The sequence below is a fragment of the Ostrinia nubilalis genome, chromosome 7, assembly GCF_963855985.1.
Source record: "Ostrinia nubilalis chromosome 7, ilOstNubi1.1, whole genome shotgun sequence".
Classification (NCBI taxonomy): domain Eukaryota; kingdom Metazoa; phylum Arthropoda; class Insecta; order Lepidoptera; family Crambidae; genus Ostrinia; species Ostrinia nubilalis.
This window is the reverse complement of record NC_087094.1, coordinates 164,483-178,655: the sequence shown is the minus strand read 5'-3', so window position 1 is coordinate 178,655 and position 14,173 is coordinate 164,483. Positions and strand designations below refer to the sequence as shown.

General features: G+C 43.8%; 2 protein-coding genes across 3 annotated transcripts in view; one reads left to right on the top strand and one right to left on the bottom strand.

The window, feature by feature from the left end:
• Positions 1-218: 218 nt before the first annotated feature.
• On the bottom strand, positions 219-2,422 carry LOC135073520 (double-strand break repair protein MRE11). Its single transcript, XM_063967704.1, has one exon. It carries the CDS (start codon positions 2,212-2,214, stop codon positions 361-363), a length of 1,854 nt encoding a protein of 617 aa, XP_063823774.1. The 5' UTR covers positions 2,215-2,422; the 3' UTR covers positions 219-360.
• Positions 2,423-2,565: 143 nt separating this feature from the next.
• Positions 2,566-14,173, top strand: part of LOC135073027 (tyrosine-protein phosphatase 10D) — a 32,053-nt gene continuing 20,445 nt past the window's right edge. For both annotated transcript variants that reach the window (XM_063967025.1, XM_063967024.1), the window contains exons 1-9: positions 2,566-3,012; positions 4,656-4,920; positions 5,435-5,541; positions 6,244-6,421; positions 9,527-9,630; positions 10,372-10,643; positions 11,388-11,599; positions 12,530-12,744; positions 13,515-13,733. In XM_063967025.1, coding sequence (XP_063823095.1) covers positions 2,854-3,012; positions 4,656-4,920; positions 5,435-5,541; positions 6,244-6,421; positions 9,527-9,630; positions 10,372-10,643; positions 11,388-11,599; positions 12,530-12,744; positions 13,515-13,733 — 1,731 coding nt within the window. In that variant the 5' untranslated portion in view covers positions 2,566-2,853. The remainder of the gene's footprint in view (positions 3,013-4,655; positions 4,921-5,434; positions 5,542-6,243; positions 6,422-9,526; positions 9,631-10,371; positions 10,644-11,387; positions 11,600-12,529; positions 12,745-13,514; positions 13,734-14,173) is intronic.

The window sequence follows — 14,173 nt, the reverse complement described above, 5'->3', positions numbered from 1 at the left end:
TCAATTTTATTCTTCAGTTAAAAGTTATTCGATGGTTGAAAAATCAGCCCTAAGCCGAATGTCGATCGATACCTGTCTATTAAACTTTTAATGCCAATTATTATTATTGTAATAAATCATTGTGTACCTTAAACTGTAATGAGGTTATTATTCTAAATAATGCTTTGATTTGCAGGAAATGGCAAAAATTTAGTTTGGTACTATGAATAATAACAAAATTTTGTAATTATAATGACTCTCATTTATTAACAATAAGATAAACCAGCACAAATAAAATCGAGAACATCTCGAGGACCGGCCTAAAGCGCTGACAATAAAAGAGAACCTACATTTACATGTGCGAAATCGAAATAAGAGCTATCAGTCGTCAGAGTCGATCTCGTCGGAGGAGTTGCGTCGGCGCCGCGACTGCGCCAGGCTCTGCAGCCACGAGGCGGACTTCTGCGCGGCCGAGCGGCGCGGCGTGCGGCGCTCCACGGGCTCCGGCGCCGGCTCGGGCTCGCGCGCCGCCCGGCCTCGCCCGCGCCCGCCGCGCGCGCGCCCGCGGGCCCGGCCCCGCCCGCGGCCGCGCGCCGGCGGCTCGTCGTCGCTGGACAGCTGCACCACGTCGCGCTCCAGCACCACCATCGGCTGGCGCACGGGCGGCGGCGCCAGGCGCTGCGCGCGGTCCAGCAGCTCGGCCAGGCGCTCGGCGTCGGCCTCGTCCAGCTCGCGCTTGGCGTCGGCGAGGCGCTCGTCGGCCTCGGCCGGCGTCTCGGCCGTGGACTGCATGAGCGCGGCCACGCAGCGCCGCTTGTGCGCGTCGAACACGCGGCGGAACACGTCCTCGTCGTGCTTGAGCGTGAAGTCGCGCACGGCGTCGGTGAGCGCGCGCACGGACAGCACGGCGGGCCGGCGCGCGGGCGGCAGCGCGCCGAAGTAGGCGTGCAGCAGCGTCTCCACGTCGGCGGCGGCGGCGGCGGCCGAGGCCATCTCTACGGGCTCGTCGTCGGCCTGCGCCTCCTTCCGCTCCCGGATTTTCTTCTCCCTCTTCATTATGAGCACGTCGTTCGGGTTCGCGACGACTCCGGTGAAGTTCTGCCCGAATCTGACTCTGTTGAAATCCTGGCAATCTCTCTCGTAAAAAACGCTCAACCTTACGAGAGGCAGCGAAGGCTGTTTAGGATTTCCGCTGCGTTTGCTTGCGGCTTCTTCGACCGCTTCGTTTACTTTCAACTTAAGAAATTCTTGTACTTTCTCATTTTCATTAACGCCTTCATCACCTAGATTCTCCTCGGATAATACTACTGTTTTAAATATGAAAGGCCTGACTGTTTTGAGAGGGATCGGATACAGTATGTAATCTGTCTTATGTATTTGCAACAAAGCGCAATGCTTTGGCAACGCTTCCCCCGCCGCTAGTGAAGTGGCTACTGTACTTCCCGGTTGCACGATTGAGAAACCGTCTGATTTGCTCTTCTTCATTTCACAAACTAAACTATCGTGTTCGTGCCCCCATACAACTAGGTCTAAGAAAGACGGCAGTACATCTTCACGTATGTAATTTCCTGGTCCTCGGTCTGCCCTATTCTGATGCAATGCCAATAAATTAAACCAATCATCAGTCTCATCCGGTCTCTCCATTTCAACTTTTTTTTCTGCAAACAATCGCGACAGTCTCTGGTCCTTGAGATGACTGAGACCGTACAGAGCTAATTTAGTTACTCCTTTTTGAAGAAGCACGGGTGTGATACGTACATGGGTGTAATCAGTCCATTTCCCAAAATAGTTGACTAGGCCCGTTATGGACAAAATGTCCAGAGAGCTTATGCTCCCCTGGCCCACGGGGTCGTCGTGGTTCCCGTGGATGGAGAGGATGGGGTAGGACACGTTGAGGTTGGGGTCCTCGTAGTTGGCGACGCGCGAGAAGTTCTCGAGCTGGTCGGACAGCAGCTCGACGGCGATGGGCTTGTCGCCGAAGCAGTACTTGCGGATGATCTGCGTGCACTTGAACATGCTGGCGGGCGACGGCTTGGCGTGGTCGAACAGGTCGCCGGCCAGCAGCACCAGGTCCACGTCGTACTCCACGGCGTGCGACAGCACCTCCTCGAACGCGATGAAGCTGTCTTCGCCTCTCACTGGATCGTTTTCTAGGTGACCCAGGTGGATATCGGAAGCTATCAAAACCCTGATGGTGTCTTCCGGAGTCCATTTTGATGCATCGTTTCCGATCATTTTTAGGTTTGGTTATTTCAAAACACTGCGCTTTATAAACCACTTATTCTTAGACCCTAGCGAGTTGAATGGTGTTGATGACCATAACTATTAAACAAAGTGCCAAACTAGAACAGCAAATTAATGTAAAGTAACTCCAACCGACTGTATTTAATGTTTTTTCTAAGGTTTTCCGATGCGCGGGACGCGGTTTCTCGACAGCCGGGGACGCCAATCAAAGAAATGTCAATTTTTTTTTTAATTTTGTCTTATCAAGCCAACGAATAACTAAAGGCTTGTTGTAGATCACAGAGTATACTCTGTGTCAATTGGAACGTTTTTTGTAACTGTTTGACATCTTTGACAAAGGAGTGTTCCGTTCATTACAAAAATCGTGCTATCTTTAACTAACGCAAAAGGTTGTTAAATTAAATCACTTTTCTAAGGTGTGTTAATGACAACGACTATGACGATGAAATAAACATTAGCGCAACGGAACATTGTTACTAGATTGTGTTGACATATTGCGAAGAAGTGGCAAAAGTATTGAAAAATTGCGAAAGACGCAGTCGCAATGTTTTGTCCAATCGTGTGTTTGTGATAAATTAAATGTTAAGTTTATAACAATGTGATGACTACGATTCAAGAAAAGAGTCTACAATGGTTGTTGGACATAAAAATGTCGAGGATATAAGAGAGAAAGTGTCGTGTGAAATCCGAGAGTCGCCTTCAATGATGTGGAAGGGGACGATTGTGCAAGCGAAGGCAGGCTGCGCGCGCGCCACCGCGGCCCTGGCGCTGGGGCTCGTCGTCTTTCTCGTAAGCTCTTACCTCGTGGCTACAGGCACATGGCTCAACTTATGTGATAAACATGCCTGTTCAATATTTCCTCATTTGGCTTTCATAAAACTACCCATATAAAAAATATATTCAAGGACAGTGACTAGGAACATGCTTGTCAAATGCTAATCCACCTTAACTTTATAATGTAATTGAAGTAGAATTCTGATTGAGGAGTGACATCACTCCTCAATCAGAATTCTACCATAGTTTGAATACATATTCCAACTATGGTAGAATCTGTTGCAAGTATTAATTAGTAAACAAAAGAGTCAGGTCACTCTTTTGTGACCAAATGAATATTCTGGGTTCTTTCAAATTCAAGTTTCTGTGAGTCATTTAAGTCAATAGGTAATAATTTGTTAGTTCTTACCTTCCTTCACTAAACATTCCACAATGTCATAAATTAAAAAGAATGAAGGAAAGAAAAATGTTTTATTCAGTAACACAACTAATAAACATTACTAAACCAATAATTATTAAACTAAATAAGAAGTGTTAAGTGTATATAACACACCTATGTGCTTGCATGATTTACATGCCATACCAATATATGTATTCTATGTCAAAAGTTTGATTAATTACTGTTTAATTTAATCCATTTGATCAAATTAATAATGTCATTATCTATGATTGTACTAGTACCACAGAATAATAATAAGTACTACGTACAGAAGTTTTACTTCGCGAAGGTATTTAAAAAAATGTATGCTCAATGTCATTAACAATATGGTGTAATTTAGCTTGTCTCAAGAGTCAAGCACCATTTTGTTGACAAACGTCAGTGATCGGCACTGCGCCGAAGCTATAGGGCTGACTTCGGTAAAAGGATGTGACGTGAGGTGCCAAACTGCGGAAAATGGCGGAGGAAATACATGATTTAGCATGAATTATCATGAATAATATTAACTACTTATTTACCTCTCAATGTCTTGAGGCAACTTAAAAAAGTACATTCTGGATCAGCTAAACCAACACAATCACATGCAATCAGTCAGTGTGCAGCGATGGCGATCAATGTATTTAAGTCTGATCACCATCGCTGCACGCCCGCTGATTGCATGTGATCGCGTTGGTTTGACTGAAGACCTTTAGTAGTTCATTAGCAATACAATTTTTTGTGAATGATTAATCCACAATAATTTTATTAATCATTAATTTTATTCATTATTTTAAATCATTTTTGAAGATTCATTTCATTTATATCCCTTAATGGTAGTGTAGTATAACCCTTAGAGTACAGATAATACTTTTTGTTCTGCCTAGAAGGCTCATCTTTTGTCCTATTGTGTACAAAAGATAAAGTTATAAGACAAATCAGTGCAAATTGTATTTCAGCAATTGCATACCCGATTCCTGCAAATGACCATGGACCTAGGTCCATGGCAAATGACATTAATAATAATTTTTGATCTGTCATAGACCATGATTTGTGAGTTTTCAGATCCCATTCATTTGTCATTGTCTGAAGTGTATTTTTATTGTCCTTTCATTATTCATGTTCCATGAATGAAGTTTTTCATCCTTTCTTTGATCGGTTTTCCATACAACTTTTTTGTGTCATACCAATCAGCACATGTTCACCGCAAGGGCTTTTAATACGCGTTTGGAACGCGCGGCAGGGCTCGTGGCGCGGCGGCGCCGGCGCGGACCTGGTCATCGAGATCCCGGGCTCGGGGCTGGCGGACGGCGCGGAGCCGCCGGCGGGCCGCTACCGGCTGGACTACCGGCCGGCGCAGGGCTCGCCGGCGCCCAACTACACCGTGCCCGCGCGCGCCTCCACCATCAACTTCCAGGGGCTGCCCGGCACCAAGTACCATTTCATGCTCTACTACTCCAACGCCACCTTCGCGGACCTGCTCACCTGGAACCAGACCATCATCACTGGTATGCGACAAATACGGTAGTCTTTTCATAAAAATTCTAAAATTTTCTCCAAAAAGAAATAATTTTGATATTTGTTTGAAACTCAATACTTTGGGAAACTAAGAAATCAGTTCATGAAGCACCTTTCTTTCATTATAATATAGTACAATAATACAATTCAAATTCAAATTATTTATTGCATGTCACATGGGTAAGGGTTGATAGAAAATAATTTACAATGTCCACTATTAGATTAATCAATTAGCTCTGCGTATAATATAACTAATTGAGTTTCCGTAGAAACTGCAACAAATCTTTGTAACACATTGTAAGACCCTTTACATTCGTACAGTACTGTGTAGTAGTAGTGCAGTAATGTGTGACAGTCCTGCTGCTTATAGTAATGCGTGTATGTAATGGCATCCGATCGCTGATCCTTTGGTCATCCTTGATTGGCCAAAGGTCTTTCTCTGAGCCTCTGGCATCTGAGGGCACTGCCTCGGGAGTCACGAGCCTGTGACTTGTATGGTTGCAGCGCCGGAGCCGCCCACAAACCTGACGGTGACGCTCGGCCGCAACAAGCAGGCCACCATCGCCTGGTCGCCGCCCGCGCACGGTGACTACACTGGCTTCCGCTTCAAGGTATCTGATTCTGTCCGCCTCTGTCTACAAACAATCTGCATGTGCCTGATAACATTACTTATGGTCTGAAAGGCTAGCAAAAAGCTATTAAACTAGCTGTGTAATGATTACTTACTTTAAAAAAGATTGTAATGAAATTATAAAAGTAAAATTTCTGTGCTAACTTTTCGGAATAGGACGTGATTCAATTTAAACCGTAAAGTTTTGTCATTTAAGAAAATAGTTTTGGATGGTTGCCCACACATCTGCAATGAACTGATAAATCGCAAGTCGCGTACCGCGGCGTCCGCATTGAACGGTGACCTAATCGCCGGCCTTTCGGGGTTCAAAGTTTTTAGCACAACATGAACGAATCGTTCCTTACAATTTTCACGCCCTGTCTATATTAATATTTTAGAATGAACCTAATTCATTTCATTGCAATTTTAATTTATTTCTTCCGAATCACTACGCCTAGAGTTAAGGACTCAATCTTTTGTAAACCATTAAATTGTTTCGTTTGTTTTCGAACACGATGGGAAACTATACTTTTCGATTCCTCTTGTCTTCTTTTTTTGACTGAATTATCTAACATTCGGTGTGTCCTTTTGATGTCACTGACATGGAAGTCAAAGACAAATAATCTATCCATATTCTGCGGGTAATGATGAAGCAGACAGGACACTTCAGGACAGACGTCATTATGTGGCACGAATGATATAGGTGATCCCGCTGACGGAGCGCGTGGAGGGCGGCGCGCGCAACATCACGGTGGAAGGCGCCGGCAACTGGACGCACACGCTGCGCGAGCTGTCGCCCGGCGCCACCTACCAGCTGCACGCCTTCACGCTGCTGCACGACAAGGAGAGCGCCGCCTACGCCTCGCGCAACTTCACCACCAGTCAGTATACACCTTGTTGTTGTTTGTGCGTTACGCAGACGGAGTCTCTATGATTATCCGCATTATTTGTAGCCAAAATGGCATCGTGATTTACGAGCTAAAACACGAGAGATGTGCATTTCTAACTATTTGGCGTGCGAAGCGAAAGAAATGCGGTAATCGGGCGGACTCGTCGGTCACGACGCGGCTGTTAATTTTAATTGTTTCATCTCGAGAAGTTACCGGCGACGTGCGCAGGCGCGGAACTGCAGCGCGCGCTCGTTCTAGAAAGCAATTAGGACGAGTTCGATGTGTAATGCGAGTCGACGCCGCCGCGCCGCAGCGGTTGCACTAACTATTCTGTCACTAACGATGCTACCAATTTTCCGCCCTTTTCATAACAACATGACAATTCCATGCAGGTTAGGTTTCCCATTTATAATTGCCTGTCACCTCTAAAGAAGAAAATTACTTCCGTTCATAAATACTCAAAAATTTGTTTTTACCGCAATTTTTCCGCGAGTACAATTAAATATTGCCTATTAGATCTAAAATTTAATGAAATAAAATCATAGAGTAACCTTGAACTTTGAAAATGTACAACATTATCCTCAATAAAGCTGCCATCAAGAATATTACCGGATTAGTCACAAGACATTTGGAATTTTTTGATTGCAAAATTATTATGACAATTTGAGGTCATCTTAATTGGGTAGCTGAAAATGATAGTCTTAAGATAATAATTAATCAACTGGAATGGAATTATTCATGATACACAGTTTGTGAAATGTTGTTTTAGAAAACTTGATACAAAACACAGATAGCGAATAGATGACATCATAGTTTTTTCCTTACATATCGACGATAGGAACAAGTTATTAACAGCAATAAAAATATGTCAATTAATTGATGAAGTTGATGATTAAGTTTGAGGTTTTTCAATGAAAGAGATAAATAAGTTCAATATGACCCAAGGTTTTCACACCAGTAGCAGGATATCATAAAAGGTCGTGAAAGTTCACGGCCACTGGATGATTCGATGTTGAGTATTGTGAACAGCCTATTAGGCTAAGAAACCCCACATACCTAATAGGCACACACTGGACAATGTTATTTAATATAGTTTTAGAGAAAAGATACTGTAAATTGATACAGCACGAAGATCAAATGAAATAGCTACAGAATTTACGAGACGAAAAGATGCGCTAATCATAGTTGAGACACACAATCGTGAATGCGAAGCGCTCGCGGCCTTAGACCTCAGCGGTACTCCCTGGTGCCATTGCCGTATTTTATTATTATCCGTCTTTCCAATATCATTATCGTATGAGCGCCGGCTATATGTAGACGAACGATCTTGTAGAGCTGCAGAATAGCGTCGCCTCAAGCCTCGCGGGCTCGGCAGCAGCGCACACGTACCATTGTTGCTCTTCATGCTGAATTAAAACGTGATGTCACGTCCATTATTGCTCGCCGCCTATTGTTATCGTACAGCTATGTTAAAACGAAAACACTATTCAAAAAGATACCGCTAAACTTGTATTCGACTGTTTCGGTGTTTAATAATCTTGATTTTATGTTTCTTTTTAATGCCTTACCCAGGACCTTAAGAGGAACGGTGAGAGAGTAGTTGCATGTCTAATTTATTTGCATTGCACAATTTTGCTTCATTTTCGTTTAACAAACGAACTGTTAATAAAGCCAAATGATACCTACCTGTTATTGTCCGAAGCGTCGTTAGCCGACAATCCATCAGCCGGCGCGATCCAATACAATGATAACGTAATTACAACTGACTGCCTATTAAATTTGTAATAAGTGCATGACGTAACGCGGCAGCGGTTGTTATTATTTGCTTGACTTGTTATTATGTGTTGATGTGCTCCAAGTCTTGGCCAATGTCCTCGAGAATCTTATTACACTAATAACTTACACTGGTCTTGAATTACCTTGAAATAGGCCCTACACACGTGGTGTTGACGAGTGTACCATTGTGAGGCTATTCCGGAGAGCCTGTGTAAGCCCCGCCCCGTTGCGCGCCGCAGCGCCCGCCTACTGTGAACTCATCCTTACAAGCTATCCTCTATACTCGATCACTTGGATCGTTTAGCTTTCATATGTTTTTTATTTTCGTTATACATACAATACAATTTCGTTTAAATTGCTTATAATTAATCATACCGTTGTTCTACAATTCTATAAAACAATATAAGTAGTTAAAACATCTAATTATTTCAATTCCACACCTCGTTAATTCCTTAATCGAGCCCAATTAGTGGTTATTGCTTTGGTTCAGTTATATTTACTTAATTTTTCGCGATTGTTAGAAGTTCTTATAAATAAAAACCTTGCTGTAAATGCGTTTACATTACAAAAAACCTAATTATTACGTTTTATATAAGTTACTTCATAGTTTTTTTTGTTGTTATTTATTTGTCTGCAATAAATATTATTAATTAAAGATTCATTTTATCTCTTGTTTCATGCTTATCATAAATTGTATGTTTTATTTGACAACTAATGCACGTGAAGAGCATTTTACTACAACATTGCTCGTTAGAGACGTTACACTGTTCTGCTAGCTATGTAACAGTGGAGCGTCCTCGAGATGAGACCGTGAGGTCGCATCACTATACATACCGCGCGCATGTCAATGAGGGCCACTTGTGCGCGTCCTTCCGCCAATTGGCGCCACTGTGGAGTAAGTTCGCCAGTGGCGCCAACTAGTGAGCACAAAGACTGAACTCGTCATTTACTTAAATTAAATTTACAGGAAGATTTTATTTTGATTTATTATCTTTCTTTCGTTCTATCATCCTTAGATTGTCTGCGTAGAAATTTCACGTCCAAAATAATTAAGCTACTTAGTTTTTTTAAAATACATTTAGACAAAATAATGAACGTCTGATTTCTACGCGCTTAATAAATGTGTTTGGTACATGACATCATGCGTAATCGATTCAATTTACTAATATAAATAAATAAATAAATAAATTTGATACAGTAGAAAATACGTATTGAGAAAATTAAAAAGGTTTTTGTCAATTAATAAAATGTACCAGTCGATCGAAGGTGTCATATGACCGGTATTAGCATGTGTCGTGTGTGACGTGTGCGCGTGCGCAGGGCCCAACACGCCGGGCAAGTTCATCGTGTGGTTCCGCAACGAGACCACGCTGCTGGTGCTGTGGCAGCCGCCCTACCCGCCCGGCGCCTACACACACTACAAGGTCAGTGCCCCGCCCCGCCCGCCCCGCCGCCCCGCCGCCTCTGTCCGCGCTCGCACGGGGAACTGGTGTTGTCGGTCACCCTTGTCAGGATGCCAGATGCCCGGTGAAGTCTGTATTCGCTTTTTGACCCCAATATTCATACAATGTGTCTTTGATTCTCTTTATCTAGACTACTATAAACTAGTTCCACTTCACCCTCGGACAGAGGCTCGTGGCGCGGTCGTGAGTGTTGCTTACGCTTGTCATCGTGCTGTATGTTACACGTTTATAACTCTTACGTAACTCGTAGTAATAACTTTATGAATTATTATATTGTGTTCATAATGTATGTTTGTACAGTTTCTAATTCTACATAACGATTTCTCCCTGACATAATGGCATAGTTCATATTTTCTAATGTATCCATCCGAGTTATCAATATCTACGAAAATCTTTTAAGAAACTACTTCGATCTTATTCGTATTGATCGATAACACTGATTACTAAAAGTTAGTCTCCTGATATTGTAATCTGCACAGAAAGATACAAGGGAATTTCATGAAAAATAGCAGTCTGTGCTGCGATTACAATATTGGGGGCCCTCCCTGAGAGATGTATGCTTGTTGGTCTCGAAGCGCTGGTAGGGTAAAAGGATTATGAGACATGTAGAGGCTCCTTAAGAGCAAAATGACGATTTGTAAGAACTATTTATTAGTCTAAACAAATAAAGAAATTTTGACTTTGACTTTGACTTGTGCGCAGGTGTCGATCGTGCCGCCGGACGCGCGCGACAGCGAGCAGTACGTGGAGAAGGAGGGCGAGCCGCCGGGGCCCGCGCAGGCCGCCTTCAAGGGGCTGGTGCCGGGCCGCGCCTACAACATCAGCGTGCAGACCGTGTCCGAGCCCGAGATCTCCGCGCCCACCACGGCGCAGTACCGCACCGTGCCGCTGCGGCCGCGCAACGTCACCGTGCCGCCCGCCACGCGCTCCGAGACCTCCTTCCGCGTCGTCTGGCTGCCGCCGCTCGAGGAGAGGTCGGTGTCCGTGTGTGTCGCGATTAACCTAGAAATTAGCACGGCACTAAAGAGATATATTCAAAACTGCCACGCGGTCTCGTGCTAGATGGGCGTCTTAAAGGCCACGTTCTATCAACGGGTGCGGGTGGTAAGTGACTTGCTTCTGAATGTATTGTAACTTCCTACTTTTTTATATTTTTAAACCGGCAGACAGCGGTGACTGAGTTTGTTGCGGCGCTTCTTCTCAGCACTCGCCAAATGTTTGTCTCGAAGCGCTGGTAGGGCAAAAAAAGAATGAGACATGTGTAGGCTCCTTAGAAGCATTTGACGATTTGCAAGTACTAATTTAATTAGTCTAAACAAATAAAGAAAATTTTGATTTTGATTTTTTATTTTGTCTCTCGCCGTGCACTCGCGTCTCGTTCGGCTTCACCGTGTCACGCCGTGAACTTGTTTTTTTATTTTTTATTTATTTATTGTTCACAAAAGGATACACATCAAATATAAAGATACACTTGCCAAACTGCATTACAGTTTGTCGGCAATAGTTCTCGTCCTTAGTTTTTCGGGCTCAGTTGCACCAGCCTACTTCAACCGTTACCATAGTAGTAACTGGGTGTTTTTTGTATGGAATTTAATAGATTTTTGAAGATTATTAAAGTTACAGCAAGATGGCGCCACCCAGTCCGAGCATTCATTGTGTTTCCTGCTAATTACTACACTATACTATATCTACTCATGCAATACTTAAAAACGTTGCAGCGAGTTCGAGAAGTACCAGATTAGCGTGAGCGCCGCGGCGGGCGCGGGCGGCGGCGCGCTGGGCCGGCGCCTGGCGCCGCAGCTGCGAGCGCGCGACGCGCCGCCCTTCGCCGACTTCGACGCGCTGGAGCCGGGCGCGCACTACACCGTCACCGTCAAGACCATGTCCGGCAAGGTCACCTCGTGGCCCGCCAGCGCCGACTTCACGCTCAGTGAGTCGCAGACGCTCCTTCGCTTGTGTATTGTTTGCTAACGAATGCATCTTTTGACCTCAGCCCTTCGTGGTAGAGATGAGACGTATTTACTAGAACAGATCCAGTCACTAGGTATTTTACTGTACTAGGCGGCACCTATTCCAATTTTTTAAATACTTGATCCACCTAGTATTTTATAAATTACACGATTTCCGACCCTATTCCTATAGTAATAGAGGTTATTATTGCGTAATCCGTAGTCGTGTATTACGCGCACCTAGTATTTCTCGCTAAGCTTATGTGCGAACGTAGAGATTCACTCCGTCTCTGTCTGACCAAACAAATTTGAGCGCGACGAAGCAAACGCACACAAACGTAGTCAAACCATATTCATGTAAATAAGAAAAAATATGTAAATATTTTTCTGAAATTGATATCTTTTAAATACGCCAACTTTTAAGTTGACAGTCCTAAGCCTGTTGAAGTATGAAGAGGGAAATTTTTGTTTGTTCCGGCGTTTCTTCTCAGCACTTGCCATATGTTTGTCTCGAAGCGCTGGTAGGGCCCAAAAGATAAGGAGACATGTAAAGTGCCCCATAAGGGCTACCTTTTATTTTTTTATTATTTTCTATTGACGTTCATAAGTGCCACTTGTGGTCTAAACTGAATAAATATTTTTTGATTTTGATTTTTGATTTTGAATTATTATTCAATTTTAAATTGCATTATTCATACTACGGTTGTATCTTTAAAAAAAAAATGTATTTTAAAGTCATATTAGTCCGCACTAGTCGCGTCAAGTATGCTAAATTACTACGTACTAGGTGGAATAGGTATTTGGATCGAGTATTAATAAATACTAGGAATAGGTGCACCTAGTATCAAATTTACCTAGTATAACCCATCTCTACTTCGTGGAACGCCCGCTCAAGTGTGCCTCTCCCACAGAGCCGCTGCCGGTGGTGGACGTGGGCTGGCGGCGCGTGGAGGGCGGCGAGGGCGTGCGGCTGTGGTGGGCGCCGGCGCCGGGCAGCGCGCAGGACGAGTTCCGCGTGTCCTACCACGAGGCCGGGCCCGCGCGCGACGACAGCTCCTCGCTGGCCGCGCCCGCCGCCAACGTCACGCTCGACGCGCTGCTGCCCGGCCGCAACTACACCATCACCGTACGTGCGCGCCCGGCCGACGGCTCGATCGTCGGTGCCTCACGATGATAAAGAAAGAAAGAAAGAAAATAACTTTATTTTGGCAACAACAAATTCAGGCAACATAGACATACACAAAAAAAATAAAAAATAACTAAGTTGCCAAAAAAGGTCACCCACTCAGTAATATCTTGACAGTGTGACTGCCAAGACACTGATTTTCAGTGGGTGCCTTTTGCAGCGCTATACAAAACAAAGAAAGAAATTAGAAGAAAAAATAATAATAATAAAACCATAAATTAGTCATTCAAAAAATTAAAAATTCAATAATAACAAAATACATCATTCCAAATTAAAACATAACAATATTATTAATAATCATTACATACACATGTCAAATTTACAGACAGAGAAAAAAAAAACAATTAAAAAAAAAATAATGTCACTTGTCAAGTTGACATTTGCCACGTCCACCAGCCACGTAACAAATTAGCTATTGGTTTTTGCAATAATAAAAAAATAACATATCATAAAATTGTGATTAAATTGAATAGAAATTATAAAAACAAAATATAAAATTGTGATTAAAATAAATAGAAATGTCATAACCAGGTGCCGAGAATTGATGAGAACATGGTAGGTGAGTGGATTTTTCTAACCTCGACGAATAATCCCGCGTCCAATTAAACAATTTACTCAATAACGTTTTTTTTTAGGGTGTTCAGTAGGGGAGAACTAAATACATTTAATTGGGGTTGGATAACTGACGCGCCGGGCTCCTTCGCTTCCAGGTGGCGGCGGTGTCGCACGGCGTGGAGTCCAACGAGAGCTCGGTGAGCGTGACGACGCGGCCGCTGGCGCCCGTGGTGGTGTCCGCGGAGCCCGAGGACACGCGCCTGCGCCTCGCCTGGCGCTCCGACGTCAACTCGCGCCAGGACGCCTACCGCCTGCGCTGGGCGGCGCGCCCGCGCCCGCGCCCGCGCCCGCTCGCCGCCGCCGACTACCGCACGGTCAGTACGCCCCGCTGACACGATGCACCGCATACCTATCTGGGCATAGATATCTGGGTTCCAAGAAAACTATTTTTATTTTTATTTTATTTTATTTTATTAAGGAAAACAAACAGTTGTACAATAAGAATTACAATTAAAACCTTATGTAAACATTTAAGTAATTATACAACCAACACCGTTATCCACAAGAGGACTGTGGGTCTAGAATGCGCGCCGCGAAACGATGCAACCGCGCGATTTTATCGATTTAACGTGATAAGTCCATACATTTACCATCCAAAATAATTGATAAGATTCTATCACGGAGCGCACTATAAACCCACTGTATCTACTAACAAAAGTGAAAAGGCACAGATAGAAAAAACAAAGATATTAAAGCACAAGACGTGCCAAACGTGCGATTCTATACAGTTAATAAAAACAAAAGAAACATTATT

Excerpts from the sequence above, each read along its gene's own strand:
- LOC135073520 (XM_063967704.1), bottom strand. The coding sequence starts at position 2,214 with ATGATCGGAAACGATGCATCAAAATGGACTCCGGAAGACACCATCAGG.